This window comes from Sapajus apella, unplaced genomic scaffold (assembly GCF_009761245.1).
Source record: "Sapajus apella isolate SASKATOON/1434 unplaced genomic scaffold, GSC_monkey_1.0 scaffold57, whole genome shotgun sequence".
NCBI classification, from domain to species: Eukaryota; Metazoa; Chordata; class Mammalia; order Primates; family Cebidae; genus Sapajus; species Sapajus apella.
In genome coordinates, this window is record NW_022436997.1 from 14321672 (window position 1) to 14339595 (window position 17924).

At 41.7% G+C, this 17924-nt stretch overlaps 1 protein-coding gene across 2 annotated transcripts in view; it reads left to right on the plus strand.

The window, feature by feature from the left end:
- GAREM1 (GRB2 associated regulator of MAPK1 subtype 1) overlaps nt 1–13870 on the plus strand; it is a 199362-nt gene extending 185492 nt beyond the window's left edge. The window contains exons 5-6 of one of the 2 annotated variants that reach the window (XM_032245395.1): nt 6620–6786; nt 8257–13870. In XM_032245395.1, the coding sequence (XP_032101286.1) occupies nt 6620–6786; nt 8257–9154 (1065 nt within the window). In that variant the 3' untranslated portion in view covers nt 9155–13870. The remainder of the gene's footprint in view (nt 1–6619; nt 6787–8256) is intronic. The other variant, XM_032245396.1, reaches the window with a different exon arrangement.
- Nucleotides 13871–17924: the final 4054 nt, after the last annotated feature.

Consider the following 17924-nt stretch of genomic DNA (forward strand, 5'->3'; position numbering starts at 1 on the left):
AGGCATCAGTGTGCACTTGACCTCAAGCTTACATGCATGTATATACATACCCAGGCACATTTTTCAAGTTTTTAAAAAATTTTTTAAAAAGGCATGCCTCCTTCGAACCAGTATCCTTTTCTAACAACTGCCTCACTCCTTCCTTTCCAGACAATTCCTGAGAAGGGTGGTCTGCCCTCACCAACACCACTCTTACCTCCCATCTAGCCTTGACTCACTGTAGTCCGGCTCTGCCCCCTCACTTGACTCGTGCTTCATTTGCTAAGATCACCAGTGACCTGCTGACTGTCACATAAGGGGAACCTCTTCCAGCCTCTTTCCTGACTTCCTGACATCTCTCCATCTTTGTACTGTTGTTCCCCTGTAGCCCTCCCTCCCTTGGCTTCCTTGATACCATTCAGGCCTGATTCTGCTAAGAGCATTAAAGTGCAATTCCCTGTTTTCCCCCTCCTCTGTCTCCTCTTCTGCCCGTCCCTTCGGAGTTCAACATTCTTCGCTTCTCCTCTGGGATCTCAGTGCCGCCATAACTTCAGAGTCTGTCATTAGAACCCTGAGCTCAAAGATAGTATTTTCAAAACTGACCACCTCTATTTCTCCCAAGCCCTGCTCTAAATTTCCGACAAATGGCACCAGTGTTTTGTTTCATTATCTGAGCCCATAGACCAGATCATCATTCTGGTTCTTCTTTCGTGCCATGTTATTTCATGCTCTACCTTTTTTACACTCACAATCCCCCCTAAGACTTTCTCAATAAAATTAGCTATGAATTTGTTCTTCTCCTGCCACCTTGAGTAAATTCATGGTGCTCCCATGAACCTTGCACATACTTCTATTATTACACTTACCAGATTGTATCTTAATTATGTGTTTGTTTCGCTCCCTCATAAGTAATTCCATGAGTTACTCATTGTTGTATACTCAACACTAACTCAATGAGCACACAATAGGCATTCAACATGTTTGAACAAATAGCAAAGTGGAATTAATAGAGGCTGTAGGAAGAGAAAGTGATAGCCATGTTCTTCAGACTTTTAGGGATGATGGAAGTAGATGCCTGTGATCCCAGCTATTGACCCCCAGGAGAGACACCTTTTGCAGCTTGCTTTAAGCCCCCACTACTAGATTATTTCAGTCGCCTGAATATGCCTCTCTAGGAATATGCCCCATAGACTTAAGAGGGTGAAGTTGGAGAAAGAACAGAGCTCACCATTTCTACCTTTTAATTAATGAGCTTTCTGTTTAGCTCTGTATTAGCTATCTACAATGTGAATACCGAGGAGACTTGTATCAACACCAGAGTAGTGATGTCTCATGTTTGGTGAGAAGTGAAACACTGACTATTTTAGAAAACAGACAGACTTACTCTGAAGGAGCAAGAGGAGAGAAGTACGCTAGCAGTGGAACCGCTGGGAAGAAAAGCTTTAGGCCAGGAGATTGTTCAGGAAGCGAGGCTTTGGGTACAATGGGAGCTGACCCTCTATGCTGCCACCTGAATCCGCACTGTGCTCATTGAGCCTGTCATCAATAGGACTTTGGTTCCAGGAGCTTCTCTGCGAATACTCACGGTACTCATAACCAAAACTTAACTACACACAGGCAGAGGTCACCGTCATTAGTAACACTCACCTCAAAACAGAATAGCAGCTCTTCACTGAGCACGAGGGTTGGAGGTGCATTCCTGATAATACAGGGGCCCATCTCTCCTTGTGTTGCCGGTAGAAGTCATCCAGTCATAAACATTGCATTGGAAATAAATGGGAATACTTTAGTTCATTAGCTGCAATATAGTCCTTTAGATCTTCATTTTAGAAGAGTAATTACTCCGGGGTGTGCTAGATTAAAGCCACAGCATTTCCTAGTTCAGGAATACTGTCATTGTCATTTTCACCATGACACTGTGTTGGTGGTAGAGTTGGTGGTAGTCATATGTGCCAGGTCTGCTGGTGCCTTTTTTCCCCTAGCTTGACTCAGTGTCACCAAAAAAACATAACATCTAGCCCAAATGACTTGTCAATAATAATTTCCACACAAACATATAAAAGGTATTCCATGGTATATATATATATATATATATTTTTAAGTGCCTTTTTTTGTATTTTCTTGTGATATTTCTTAACATCTACCAGGCAATGGTGACATGCTCATGCCAGAACAACAAATCCCCAAACTCTGCTATCCCCAGGATGGAAATAACAAGGATGGCAGTCCCTACATTTTAGCTCTCGGGCTCATTATAGATGGAGAGTAAGTAAATATGAACAGTGTGTGGCACACAGTGTGTAATGTTTGGGGCTGGCCCACAGGAACTGGCATTTGAGTGTGGTGGGCAGTAAAAACCAAACCAGAGAAAGGGGCAAGAAAATACAGGCTGTGCTGAGGGGACATGAGTCCACCACTTTGCATGGTCCTATGTGCCTGTATAGACCAGGAGCAGTGGGAGAAATTGCTAGAAAGACAGGTGGGAGCCTGGCTGCACAGAGCCTTGGGTGGCAGGCAGGGAGGCCAGCCTTCATCCAGGAATCAGAGGGAGCTGCCGGAGACAGCCAGTAACACGATGAGAGCCACATGCTGAGGCTTCTAGAAGGAATGTGCTGAAAATGTTCCACTTAAAAGCTAAATTGAATATGAAGGAAAACTGGAAATAGGGTGACTGACCATCCAGTCATATAAATTGCCTTTTATTGACAGATAAAATTCATCTAAAGCACAACTACCTTCCTCCTGAATATAAATATCCCACATGAATCAAATCAAGAGGCAAAGAGTAATAGAATTGCTACTGTTCTGAGAGACAGGAAGTAAGGTAGCACAATAAACCCTCACTCTTTGTCACTTCTGAATCCTAAAATGCATACATCCCACCACAGCATGTAATTCTTACCTTAAGATGCAGAGAAACAGGCCGTCATTGGAGCAGCCACCCATGCAGCAGCAAGTTGCGAGTCATAATGCCACTTGGAGATGTGTCTGTGGAGTCCTCAGCTGTGCCCACCTGCTGCGGGCCACCCATCACCTGCTTGGTGTAGCGCAAGCCACTCACTCTGTGCCTCAACTAAATGACGCCCAAAATTCTTGTCATGGAGTCCCTTTAAAGTCATCCTTTAAAACAACAACAAAACACCTTTCTCTAAAGTGAGTTTCAAGTAAGCCTAATTCTTTTGCTTTGACCTCACATGACACCCAGACTGCCCTCCCATCACAACGGATAAAAATCCCTGGCCTCATATTCTTGTTTGACTGACATCCCATCTCCTAAGAGTAAGAATCAGGTATGTCTGTGTCTGTCTCTCTCTCTCTTACACTCTCTCTCTCTCTCTCTCTGTCACACACACACACACACACACATTAGTTTTTTAACTCCTTTTAAGAGTCATGCGGCCACCCAAAAGCTTTCTGTGTCTCAAATTCTGTCTGGAGCATCAACTGTAAACACTCCCAGTTGGCCCTGACTGCCTCCTCACCAGGCCGTGTAGCTTAGAAATGCTTCTTTTCACTACCACTGTCTCCTCACCATTGTGGGAAACTTACTGGAAAGCCCTCAGGAGTTCCTAGTTATGAAGGTGGCAGAACCAGCTCTAAGTGACCTTGGGTACTTAGGGTTGGTTATAAGAACAGGAAGAGGGGAGTTACTTTAGGTCAAATTCAACTGCAAGTGGCTTTTCTGAGTTTATAGACCTAAGTCAGCCAACTATTGTAAATTAAAATACATATTGTAATTGACATCTGAGCATATTATAATTGACATCCCAGGTAAGTGGTCCCTAATGAAATGTTATATTTAATGGCTAATTCCAAAATTTTGAAAATGCTAAATTGAATCCAGCATTAACCATGTTTTCTTCATGTTCCACTCTAAGCCAATATTGGGAAATGACTATTTTAAAATTAAAAAGTTAACTGACAGAGTCCTTATCATCTCACATTTTCCATTAGAACCAAGCACATCTATAATAAAGTGACACCCATCCACCCTAAATTCTGTGGATATTCCCTAAGAAAGAAAAGAAACACATGGCTACTGTGCAGTTCACTAACAAGACGGAAGGAAGATGAACCAGAGCCAGAAAGCGGGTGGCCCAGCCTGAGCTTCGGTAACCTGCTTGGTTCTCAGCCTCTTAAGAAAAGACCCAGCCGGACACAGTGGCCCACACCTCTAATCCCAGCACTTTGGGAGGCCAGGGCAGGTTGATCACCTGAGGTCAGGAATTCGAGACCAGCCTGGCCAGCATGGTGAAACCCTTTCTCTACTAAAACTACAAAATTAGCCAGGTGTGGTGGCACATGCCTGTGCTCCCAGCTACTTGGGAGGCTGAGGCAGGGGAATTGCTTGAACCTGGGAGGTGGAGGTTGCAATGACCCGAGATCACGCCATTGCACTCCAGCCTGGGCAACAAGAGTGAAACTCTGTCTCAAAAAAAGAAGACCCCAGAATAGGGCAAGAGTCTTTCCTGGGCCAGCCCAACTAAGCATTCCTGTCACGTCATTATCCAAACCTCGTTTCCTCCTGGGTGTCCTTTCTGCAGTCATCCACCACCTTTTTAAAAACTTACAAGTGGAAAGCCTGCATCTATTGGGGAAGAAATCTGCTGTTCCAAATATTTTATTTTAATCTAAAGAGCTTCTCCAGATGAAACCATCCTTCTCACCAACCCAGTGGATCCCAGTAACCAGGGCTGTGGGTCCTGCAGGTAGGAACAGTGATCCCAAGTCCCAGGAAGAAATGCAGGTGATAAGACTTTTAAAATTGCTTCCGTTGCATTTAGAATTGGGTTTACTGGGCTACCCATAGCTATGGGTCTTTTCTTAATGGCTGCTTTCCTCTGGCAAGTGAATCAGGCCTGGGATGTCAGGTAGAGGTCCCGGGTACAGTGCAGATACTAGGAGATGCAGTGTGATAACATGAACCCATTTCATTCAGCTTAAGCAAACTCACTACCAAAGCTCATAGGAGCTTGCCGTTTTCATTGTCTTATCCCAGAGTTGCTTGGCCAGAAAGGAATTGAAAGTGAAAGTGAAAGATTTGGTGAGAACATGGCTTAAAAGTAGACTGGGAGGGCATTTCAAAGCACAGTGTTTTTGGCAGAGTCAGAATAGGCTCTATTAATATTTTTACCTCTGTAACTTAGGGTAGACTAGCAGAGCCAGGTATAAACTGCCCCCTGCTGCCTGACATAGAGAAGTACATGAAAAATGTTTTCCTCATGAGTAATTATAGTCTGAAATGCCTGTAAGGAATGGAAAGCAAATTAAGGGAATGGCAGGCGGTCTCAGAGAAGCTGTGGACATCACGGGTCAGCTAGATCCTCTCCAGTGTGAAGATGAAGGAAAGGTGAGAGAGCTGGAAACAGCACTTATAAAAAGTAGTCTTTGGATTTAGAGAGCCTCTTACTACTCCTTCTGCAGCCTTGCTTGTCAGAGTGTGGACTATGGTCCAGTAACATCAGTATAACCTAGGAGCTTCTTAGAAATGCAGATTCACAGGCCCCACCCTGGATCAATGGAATCAAAGTCTGCATTTTAAACAATATCCCCAGGTGATAACACATGTTACATTTAAGAAGCCCTTGCTGGTTGCGATGTCTTATGCCTGTAATCCCAGTACTTTGGGAGGCCCAGGCAAGTGGATCACTTGAGGTCAGATGTTCAAGATCAGCCTGGCCAACAGGGTGAAACCCTGTCTCTACTAAAAATATAAAAATTAGCTGAGCATGGTGGCAGGCACCTGTAATCCCAGCTACTCAGGAGGCTGAGGCAGGAGAATCGCTTGAACCCGGGAAGCAGAGGTTGCAGTGAGCTGAGATTGTGCCACTGCATCCCAGCCTGGGCGACGGAGTGAGACACAGTCTTGAAAAAAAAAAAAAAAAGAAGAAGAAGCCCTGACCAGGCACAGTGGCTCATGCCTGTAATCCTGACGCTTTGGGAAGCAGCCTAAGCAACATGGTGAAACTTCATCTCTACTAAAAATACAAAAAATTAGGTATACTGGTGCACACCTGTGGTCCCAGCTGCTCGGGAGGCTGAGGCAGGAGGATCACCTGAGCCCAGGAAGCAAACAGTACAGTGAGCTGAGCCAAGATTGTGCCACTGCACTCCAACCTGGGTGACAAAGTAAAACTCCATCTCAAAAAAAAAAAAGCCCTGAACATGACTTCAGAAGGAGCTTTAGCCCTGGACCAGCTCCAGGGTTCGCTGAGGTTTGGATCAAATTGAATTCAGCCAATAGAAGAGATGAAGCCTCAAATTAAGATTGTGAATGCCTTATGTTCTTATTTTCTAAATACTTCTTTTTTATCCATCCTCATAGTAGCTCTTTAACCACAGATACTTTAACTTGCTGTATTTTATATTACTTGCTATATTTCAGCAGCATCCAGCACTTGCCAAGCAGTTTCTTTCAAAAATCATTCTGTTCCAGCAAGTGGGTGACAGGCTCCTGATTTGCTCTCTGGCAGCCTCTGTGCTTCCCATTATTCTTGTTTACTTCAATCTTCTCTCTGCCATGCTTCCACCCTGCTGTTACTGTTTAAGAGTAGCAACTTGAGCAAGTCTGCAGGATCGAGCTGGCCCCCAGTTGCATTGTCAGTCTGTTGCTAACCTGGAGTGTTCTTTTCTGCGCCAGGTCAGAGAAGAATGCCGGCTCCTGAACGCCCCACCTGTTCCGCCCCGAAGTGCAAAGCCTTTGTCCACCAGTCCCTCCATCCCACCTCGCACAGTCAAGCCAGCGCGGCAACAGACTCGCTCTCCCAGCCCCACCTTGTCCTACTATTCTTCAGGGCTGCACAGCATGTAAGTCTTCTTGCCAGGTCCCACTGCACCCTTATCTTCTCATCTGCCAGTTCATGGGTCCTTGAGAGCACTTTCAGGGTAGCTATAACTGAGACAGGGTGGTGGGAGAGGAAATGGCTTTTTAATTTGTTAAATAATTGTACTGGGTGAGCATGATCGGGCCTCTGTTGGTTTTGAGCTAGGATTGAAGAGCAAATGTCTTGGGAAGAAAAGATGTCACATGAATCAGAGAAATTCAGAGGTAAAGGCCAACTAGATTGTCCCTGAAACAACCTGAGCGCTGCCATCAGTTCTCACAAATCAACATCTAGTTCTTTCTGCTTTGACTTTGACACAAGCAGACAGCACGTTTGACCAAGACCTAAAATGGAAAGGGTCCCCTTGGCTATCTACTCTGAATTTCCATCCAGACAGGAGTCCCCTTTTGACCATCACTGTTGGGTGGTCATTTTCTCCTGTCCCGATACTTCCAGTGCTCTAAGCTCCTTCTTCTGCAATACGGCTCATTCCATTGTTGGCAACTACCAATTCTTCTTTTAAAAATAAAACCTTTATTATATTGAGTTGAAATCTATCTCTATGTAACTTTCAATCATTTCTTACATCTAAAGAAACAAAAATAGGTCCATCCCATATCTCTTTGTCGACTCATGAAAGTTCCGAGTCGGCTTTGATATGTCTTCTCTTCTCTGAAAGAAACATCCTCGCCTCCCTCTGCTGTTCCCCCGACATCACTGTCAGATCCCTCACCGGCCTGCTCACCCGCCTTTGAGCACACTCTAGTTTCATGTTGCTCTTAAAACGTAGCCCCCCAGAGCTGAATCCACCGCTACACATGTGCTCATTACAGTTTAAAGTAGCTCTCTTTGGAGGTATTTTTTCCCTGGACATTTAAATCCTTGTGCTAATGTTACTTGATTGTTCAGAAACAATCTAAGGCAAGGATAAGCATTTTGTTGGATGCATTTCCTCCTACCTCAGACTTTTGGATGGAAATCGAGTCACGGGTGGTGTGATGCCATCATGTCACTGTAACACAAGCATGACAAGCGTGCGGACCCATTTACTATTCTCTTACTCTACCCTTGCTCGCTGCAGACATCATTCATCAATTATGGCACCTGTTGGTGCAAAGCCCACACATGACTTAAGAATTTCCCTCATCATAAAGATTCAGGCACCTATTAACAATGATTTCCTTACTAGCTGAAATATTTATTCTATCTCCACTGTAGCATGTTAAATCATTATGTACATATCCACAATTACCAATGTATTTTATTAAAGGTCCTTTTTTAAAAAACCTCAGTGAAGTTAGAAGGTACTTTATTGAATTCATGTTAAGAAATGCTGTTTTTTTTTTTTTCTGACTGCACTTTTCTACTCAGCAGTAACATCTATAAATAATGAAAGCCTTGGGATTTGGCTTTTTTCTTTTAAAGATTTCTCTTTCTGTGTTTTACTTTTAAGCAGCGTCACTAAAACTGACACAAGTCCTTGTGAAAGCGCTCCTGTTTCCTGCTATCCATGTAACCGAGTGAAAACTGATTCTGTGGACCTGAAATCCCCGTTTGGAAGTCCTTCTGCTGAAGCTGTGTCCTCTCGGCTCTCATGGCCTAACCATTATTCAGGAGCCTCAGAGAGCCAGACCAGGAGCGACTTCCTGCTGGATCCAAGCAGGAGTTACAGTTATCCCAGACAAAAGACGCCAGGCACACCAAAGAGAAACTGCCCAGCACCTTTTGATTTTGATGGCTGTGAGCTCTTGGCCAGCCCCCCTAGCTCAGCCACTGTAGACTTCAGTAGCAGCGTCTCTGGTTGTCCCAAGTCAGCCAGCTACTCTCTGGAGAGCACAGACATGAAAACTCTTGCAGCTGGTGTGACAAAGCAGAGTACTTCATGCCCTGCCTTACCACCCAGGGCCCCAAAACTAGTGGAAGAGAAGGCTGCCTCCGAAATATCTCCTTTGCCTCTGAAAATTGATGGTGCTGAGGAAGACCCCAAGTCTGGGTCACCAGATCTCTCTGAGAACCAGTATTTTGTTAAAAAGGGCATGCCGGACACCTTCTCTGCCTCCTACCCTTTCTCATCTCCGCTCCACCTCCAGCTGGCCCCCCGATCCTGTGGCGATGGTTCCCCATGGCAGCCACCTGCTGACCTATCAGGACTCTCCATAGAGGAAGTATCCAAGTCACTACGGTTCATTGGTTTGTCCGAAGATGTCATATCATTCTTTGTTACCGAAAAGATTGATGGGAACCTGCTTGTTCAGCTAACAGAAGAAATCCTCTCAGAGGATTTCAAACTGAGCAAACTTCAGGTGAAGAAGATAATGCAATTCATTAATGGCTGGAGGCCCAAAATATAGCCAAATAACTCCAGCCAGCATGGAACAAAACTGATCAATGCGTGTGCTAGAAGGGGTGGGCTGGGACACAATTTCATGTTTTTGCACTAAAAACCTTCTCTGTAAATAGGGATAAGAGAAACTCTTACTATGCAGATTATGTTTTTGAATGGTGAACAGGCTATTTTGTACATCAATAAAAATGCTGTACAGAACACTTGGAGGTGTGCCTTGTACGTCACTCAACAAACACTCAGCAGCTGCTAAAAGGAAAAAAGGCATATGCAGAGAAATCATTCTTACCCAAGTAGGTTTATGCGAGAAGGTATGATATTTATTACAAAATAGCCAAAGCTGAAAGACATAAAAATCTTAAAACAAAAAAAAAAAGCTTTTGAACAACAATTCCCTTCTTTCAGGAGGGTTGACTTTAGACGATTAACTATGTTCTGTGCTCTGTCATTCGGATTGCTTCATGCTAATTGTTTTACTCTTGTGCCTGAAAATGTTAATGATATGAATTGACACTTTAATGTTATATGCTTGGTGGGGATCTTTTTATCACAAGGCATTTTCCAAAAGTCATGTGTTGATAAAGGGATATATGTTGTCCTTAGAAATCACACAAATCATGACCACAATAATTTATCTGTAACTGCTGCTAATTTTATTGAGCAGAGAAAAAAGAATATACATATATAAATGTGTATAGTTGTATACACAACACACCCATATATGTTTTAAACATAATTTTGATTATGATATTTAGATAACATCTGTTCACTTTTAAATAATACGTTGAGGTTTTGGGACTGTTAACTACATTGATTCTCTTAGGAATAGTGGACGGAATGACTCCAAAGATTCTCAGAACCCTGTCACTTGAAGCTCAGTCTTATTTGGGTTCACTGAAAACTTAGAACAAATCAGTAAAGAGTCCTGTATTGAAGAATTCAGTTTGAGTTTAAGCCCACTGCAAGGCTGGTTTTTGCATGTAATACTCCCATGACATCTGGGGAAATGACAGTTTCTGTTGAATTCTAATTCTCGGGTTTGAGGGTCTCTTTCCCCTGGTGTCTGATGGCGAGAAGTCTGAAGAACATTTGTCAGAGCACATTAGGTTTCTCAACCTGCTTCATGCTTTACGAGAGCTCAGAAATCAGACACACCAGGCTTTATTGTGTATGCTACATATGTTGAGTATTTTTTAAATACCAATAAGAGGACTTGTTTATTTCATCAACCACTTCTTCCCTCTCTTTCAAAGAAAATACATTTTTACCATACTTTTATTCCAAGAATTCCAGGACATTAGTCTGAGAATTTTTGCTAAATATGATTAAATATTCCAAAATATAATGGCGTCATCATTATTCTTGACATTTTTAGAGAATATATCGTAGGACTGTGTTCTTGGAGCAAGGTATCATCTACTCTCCCACACCCCAGAGTCTGGCCCCAGATTCCAGGTGTGTGAATGGCAAATGACTGAGGTGCACACAGTGCCCTCTGGAATAGGGGGTCAGCCAGCGAGGCGTCAGCATGACTTGCAGGATGGGCCTATATGTTACCATCTCCTATTCCTGCTACCAAAATGAAAAAAAAAAAAAATTGAAAGACAAGACCCACCACTCTAGTTTTATAGACCTGTGAAACGTATCTTTATTTCTTTATTAAAAATATCTTGGAAAGATATTTTTAATCCATATCATGGTTTGGAGTTGAGGTGAATTGATAACCTATTCTAATTTTCCATCTTAGATCTCCTTTATCAAAAGAAAGAGCATTTTTTTCTCCTATCAATGTAAATCTCCCAAAATGTAAATACTGTAGGTAAAAAGAGTACCCTGTAAACTTCTCATACTGGAGCACCTCATCAAAAGTCACTGACAAGCCGATGAGGAACTGTCTGGTACCGCACTCATAGGACATGAGACCCATGAGACTTTCGTGTTCTGAGAGCATCCTTCTGTGTGAGGAGGACTGCCTCCCTTAGTAAAGTAAACCTCTCAGAACTTCTTTTTAAAATAAAAACATACAAGACGCAGTTGCAAAGCTGCAAGCATTCCTTGACAAACCTAGCTGAATCCATCCATTTTAAAACACTTAACACTCATACACAATTCTCAAATTCAGGAAGAAGGAACAGGGTTGGCTTGGGTTTACTATAAAGGTTGCCCACGTAAACAACTGACTCCTTATGGCGTTTTTTTTTCTTTTGTAAAAACTTTACACAAAATAGGGTTTTAAATACTTTTTGTTTTGAACTTGGCATATTTTTGTCAAATTTATATTGATTGGCAGTGTGGAGACTCCTTGAAAGCAAGGACTGTGGCCTTTGATTCACTTAGCATGAAACATTCTAATATCACTCTACACTGTTGAATAAAAGACACAGCCCCTGCCCTCTTAGAGATCATATTGTTTATATTTGAAATCTCAGTTGCTAAGACTATGTATTTGGGGGCAAGAAAGACATGAACTCTCTGGGCAGCTGGGTATATGGAGAGTTATGTGTGTCCTGTCTTTAAAATGTTAACCTCCAGTAAGAGGTACAAAAGTAACACCCCAAGATCACTAAAACTTGGAACGTGTGGGACACAAAGTATCTCTCTCACTGCCTAGTGGTGGTGGTGGTGTTTTACTGACTTGGAATTCTTTTAATTGTAATAAATGTCTTCTGTCATCTTTAAAAGCCACAAATAAATGCAATTGCCATTCCTAAGCTGAGTACCTGTCTGTGAAGGACCTTGGCACTCTGACTAGATAAAGCATTCATAGCTCCAAGAGAATCATAACAAGATATGCAAGCAGGGGTAATAAGGAGGCAGCCCTTCCATTTCGAGAGCTGCGATTCTACAGTGAAAAGCAATGCCCAGAGATCCACACACAGAACTTTCTAACCAACCAAGTCAAGACTTACCATCTTATCTCCTCTGGCAGTTCCCCTATAATCAAACAAGAGGAAGTGTCTGTCTAAACAAGACCCTTTTGGGTCCTTAGATTCATGGCGAAAATCATCGTGGCCCCCATCAGAAAAGAAAATCAGCAATAAACCAAGCCAAGCAGCTAAAATGTATAATGTGGACCTAATTGATGTTGGGAGGCAGAATTCAAACACTCACATATTAATCTTGCAAGTTTTCTCTTCTTTAAGTTGAGCTGCTAAACCTTATAAACTGTGAAATTTACTTACATTCTTTCAACCAACATATATCACTCCAGTTTATGAAGTTGCAGCGAACTGCCCATTCAGCTACATTGCAGTGTTTATTCTTGCCTCGTGTCAAAATTCAACAATCTTATGGGAAATATTATGACAGTCCATTCCAACTGTTTTCAGACACATGCAAAAACAGCCTCTGCTCACATTCCACAGCCACCTGCATGTTATCCATATAGCTCCCTGAGAAGTCGAGGGGTGGGGGGTGGGGTATGGAAGGATAGAGGGTCCTTCATTTTCTAAATACTTTGTATAAATCACTATTCGTCGTGCCTAGCAAATATAAAATTAACATTTTGAATAATAAACGGGAAAACAGTCCTCCAAAGAACCTAGTGAACTGTTAAAAGGAAATTTTAGTTTCAGTCTACCAGGAAAGTTAAATGTGTTGTTGGACATAGGGGGCTTTCAGAAACATGCCTCTTATATCAATTTCCACCATCTTTCAAGTTACCTAAAGGCATCAGGCTGCTTGAGCAAGAAGAATAAAAGGCCTAGAGTGCAAATTACGGGAAGTAGAGCTTTTAGATTGTGGGATTTTAATATGGGATTCTCATGGTCACATCATGTTAAATCACATTGTTTAGTCTTCAAAACTTAGTGTTTTAAAATTTGTCTCATTGTGATAGCCAGGAACAAGGAATAAACATGATTTCAGTTTAAACTATATACAAATATCTTCTGTAATTTTGCTGCTCTAATTTTTAGGCTATAAATTTTGTAATAGAGCTTATCAGATTGCAAATTTCCTTTGTTTACAATCTCATATAGTAGGGCTCAGATAATTTCTTAGCTATAAACCTTCTCTCCCACTCATATTAAGTTTCATTTAAAATATTTAAGCTAAGCCTAAAAATTGAATTCAATTAAGAATTTCGAGAGTTTATCTTAAATGGAAATGGTGTATTCAAAGAATTTTGTAGTCATCTTTACAGTTTCTTTGCTTGGCAAATTTGGGTTGTTAGCTACCAGTTAACAGTTGCAGTACTTTCCAGAACATTATCTAATGGGCCCAGTGTGTACCTCAAGATAAACACAATATGTTATGTCTAAAAATTTCATTGTCTGTTGATTTAAATGGTTCTGAAATGTCTATAATAAAGAAATTTTCAAAGTTGTTTTTCTTGCAGTTGTTCGTCAGTGGTCAGACCTAGTGCATAGTTTTCTAAGGATTTGTTTCCCATCCTCATTAAGCAGTAGGGAATTTGGAGGGAGTCCCAATACTTGCAAGCCCATTCTGTATTAATAAGAGATGGAAGACTATGGTATTGTGCATGGTCAGAAGATGCAGGTACCCAGGTAACTTGATGGCATACAAAGAGGATCCAGCACCTGTGTGGTCAGGAGATAGAGCAAAAGATGAAATAGATGAAGTGGAAAGCTAAAAAAAAGAAAAAAAAACTGGTCCAAAGATAGTCGTCTCAATTGATTGTTCACAGTCAGTTACAGATCAACTCTTCATTCTACTCTTTTCCCCACTCTCACTACTGCACTTCACTAATCTTAAAAAATAAATAAATAAAAGCATGCCTTTGAATGGGGAAAAGAAAGAATACAAATTCATATCATTTGGCTTACATACAATTTAACTTATGTAACTAGCATAAATAGCAGAGATGACTGAGGTTACTAAAGAAAAGTTGAGCATTCAATATGCTGCAGGATCCACTGGGAAGTGTTATACAGAAGCTGGAGAATTGCAAGTGAAGTTTGATTAAGAGAACTTTAACTGTAATCAAAATAGCATGAAATAGTTTCCCAATATGTTATGCCCAAATCTTTGTTTTACTAGACTAAAAGCATTCCCAAATCATTTATTCCATCTTATACTTAAGCCTTCAACCCTCCTTTCCTGTTTCACAGGGATAAAACCTGTGACTAACCCCATACGTGGCCACTTTATTGGATGTCAAGAATGTGTGCTAGAAGAACCTGTAGGCTTGACTTAGGTTGGCTGAAACTTCCCGAGATTTATCTCAAGATTTTTAATATATTTCATCAAGTAATACACACTAGAACATTTGACTCTCAAAATTAGATTTTGCAAAGTAAATTTGAGTTTAGAAATAAGTTAGAATCAGGTGTCCTCCGATTCCTTATATATCTGAAGTTAGAAAAAGCCAAATCATTGAAAACAGTGCTGATTCAATTCTTATTACACTGAAATGAATAAAAGATGTGCTCAGCCCCTTCTTGCTTAGATGATTCATGCACATCCTTCAGGATTTACCAAGTCTCGTCTCCAAGCTGATTAAATTTCACTCCTTTGCACTGACATAGCTCTCTGTGCATATCTCTGTTCCCTGGAAACCTATAAGCTCCCTGATATCAAGGCTTATGTCTTCATTGTTGTATCATCAGAAGTAGGTACTATTTGAGGTTCTGTTGAATGACTGTGAAAGTCACATTCCTGATGGCGGCCAGTCTTTGTGCCATCAAGGTCAAGACTGCAGTCACGTGACAACATAACAAAGTAAGGTCAAATGAGTGATGTCAATGAAGTTTGTATCATAAAATATCTGAGTGCCTAAAAATGGACAAAATAAAAACTTGTCTAGAAATTCCAGGTTGAGTTTGTATCGCTTGCCAATGAATACATTTTTTTTAGTTTATTTAATTCAATGACTTCCATTTTTTAATGGCTTAAAAAAAAAGAAATAAAAAAAAAGGATGTGTTCCCATAGATTGACTCAAATACTATCTCTAAAAAACACATGCAATTGAAAAGTAATAGATATGGTTGAATAACCTAAGCTAAGAGCGATCTCAGGATCAGAGGCAGTGATGGGTTAAGATAAGAAACAGGCCAGGCATGTTGGCACATGCCTGTACTCCCAGCACTTTGGGAAGCCAAGGCGGGTGGATCACCTGAGGTCAGGAGTTCGAGACCAGCCTGACCAACACAGAGAAACCCTGTCTCTATTAAAAATACAAAATTAGTCGGGCATGGTAGCACATGCCTGTAATCCCAGTTACTCAGGAGTCTTGAGGTGTGGTTTCAATTCTCCTGAATCGCTTGAACCCAGGAGGCAGAGGTGCGGTTAGGCCAAGATTGAGCCATTTCACTCCAGCCTGGGCAACAAGAGCAAAACTCCGTCTCAAAAAAAAAAAAAAAAAAGTAAACAGATTCTATGTGCTCAGAAACACATGACCAGGAGACATGGTGCCAGGCATGGAAAATACCATCTGTAGGCAGATCATAGAAGTTTAGGGACAATGGGGACCTTGGAAATGATCTGATCCCTCCTCTTTATAGGAATGAAACCCATGGAGGATAAGTGACAGGCCCTGGACCTCATACGGGTCATGAAAGAACCAAGGCTAGGAATAAAATCTCCCGGTTCCCTGTTTTGTATTCCTTCCATTACAACACTGTTTCCCAGTTTCCTCAGCTTTTAACTTTCAAAAATAACTTGATTATGATTATTATTTTAGCGCATGGAATGCCCTACTCTGGTCCTCCAACTTCTCTAAGACCAAAAAACAGGACAGTTCTCAGCTGATACTCCTCAGTCAGTGTCTGTTGGAAATCAAAAGAAACCTATGTATGAAATAGTTCTGGGTACATCTTCTGCTCTTTGATAACACGGATCACTCAGTGGAGACAGTAAATAAGATGAATGGGACAGAAAATGTAAAAGATTCACAGACAGCACACAGACATTTCATCCTACTATATATATCCAGGCTAGCTGCTAGGAGGAGTTTACAAACGGTGGCATCTAGAAGAAAAGCAGCTCTGTAATACTAAATATGACCACAAGGTGTGGAGCTTTTCCACCCAGCCAATGACTACCCAAGGATTACTCCAGCCAGTTCATAATGGAGTACAGTGGAGAGTCAGGGATTAGGAATGAGCAAAAATTTCAGTCCAGCCATGTTGGAGGTTTCTCTTCCCATAATTTACTTTTCAACTTTCCTCAGTTAGCCAAAGGCATTGGAATCCTAGTTATAGCAATGAATAAAAGTGGCTCAAGGCCAGATGCAGTGGCTCATGCCTGTAATCCCAGCACTTTGGGAGGCCAAGGCAGGTGAATCACGAGGTCAGGAGTTCAAGACCAGCCTGGCCAAGATGGTGAAACTCCATCTCTACTAAAAATAGAAAAATTAGTGGGTCGTGATGGTGGGTGCCTGTAATCTCAGCTACTCGGGAGGCTGAGGCAGGAGAATCACTTGAACTCAGGAGGCAGAGGTTGCAGTGAACCAAGATCGCACCGCTGCATTTCAGCCTGAGCAACAGATTGAGACTCTGTCTCAAAAAAAAAAAAAAAAAAAAAAAAAAAAAAAAAGCGGCTCAAGAAAGATAAGGGGGCCAGGAGCAGTGCCTCATGCTTATAATCCCAGGACTTTGGGAGGCTGAAACAAGTGGATCATTTGAGGCCAGGACTTTGAGACCAGCCTGGCCAACATAGTGAAACCTCATCTCTACTAAAAATACAAAAATCAGCCATGCTTGGTGGTGGGTGCCTATAATCCCAGCTGCTTGAGAGGCTGAGACACAAGAATCACTTGAACCCAGGAGGCAGAGGTTGCAGTAAACCAAGATTGCACCACTGCACTCCAGCCTAGTCAACAGAGTAAGACATCTCTCAAAAAAAGAAAAAAGAAAAAGATAAGGAATTTAAAGATGGAGCACTATGCATATTTTCAACAGGTGTTCACTGGGGAAGGGAAAGAAAGTAGAAAACTGATCTTCATATGCCTTGCCACTTCTTGGTTCTAAGTCTGGGCTTTTCTTGCTTTTCTTTTTTTTTTATTTTTTTTTTTTTGTTTTTTGAGATGGTCTTATTCTGTTGCACAAGCTGGAGTGCAGTGGTGCAATCATGGCTCACTATAATCCCAACCTCCCTGGGCTCAAGTGAGCCTCCCACCTCAGCCTCCTGAGCAGCTGGTACTACAGGTGTGTGCCATGACACGCAGCTATTTTTTTAATTTTTTTTAGAGATGGGGTTTCAACACGTGGGCCAGCCTGGTCTCAAATTCCCAGGCTTAAGCAGTCTGACCGCCTCAGCCTCCCAAAGTACTGGGATTACAGTTGTGAGTCAGCATGCCAGGCCTGTCTCTGGAATTTTGAGAGTGAATAGTTTGAGTCAAAAGCTCTTGAGTAAAAAGAAATTGTAGTTAAAGAAAAAAAAAATTGGTTTGTTTGAACAATAAAACCCTCACCGTGCAACTAAATCTATCAAGTAACATTATGCTAAAACTAACTTTCAAGTTTTGATTGAGAGAGCACATCTCAATCCTCCTCCTTGGCCTTCCAAGTCAAACCATGAACCCACCTAATTGGCTGTGGAAGAAAGGAAAAAGAAAAGATACACCCTAACTAAGAAAGAGAGTAATCAATCTACAGTTTTTGCATAAATGTTTTTGCCTTGTTCTATGTGCCCTTTGCTACTCTCAGGAACACAGTTATTGACAAAGTAAAGCAAGTCTCTTTTTCTTTCTTACTTTTTTTTTTTTTTGAAAAGAAATCTTGCTCTGTGGCCCAAGCTAGAATGCAGTGGCGTGATCTTGGCTCACTGCATCCTCTGCTGCCCAGGTTCAAGTGATTCTCCTGCCTCAGCCTCC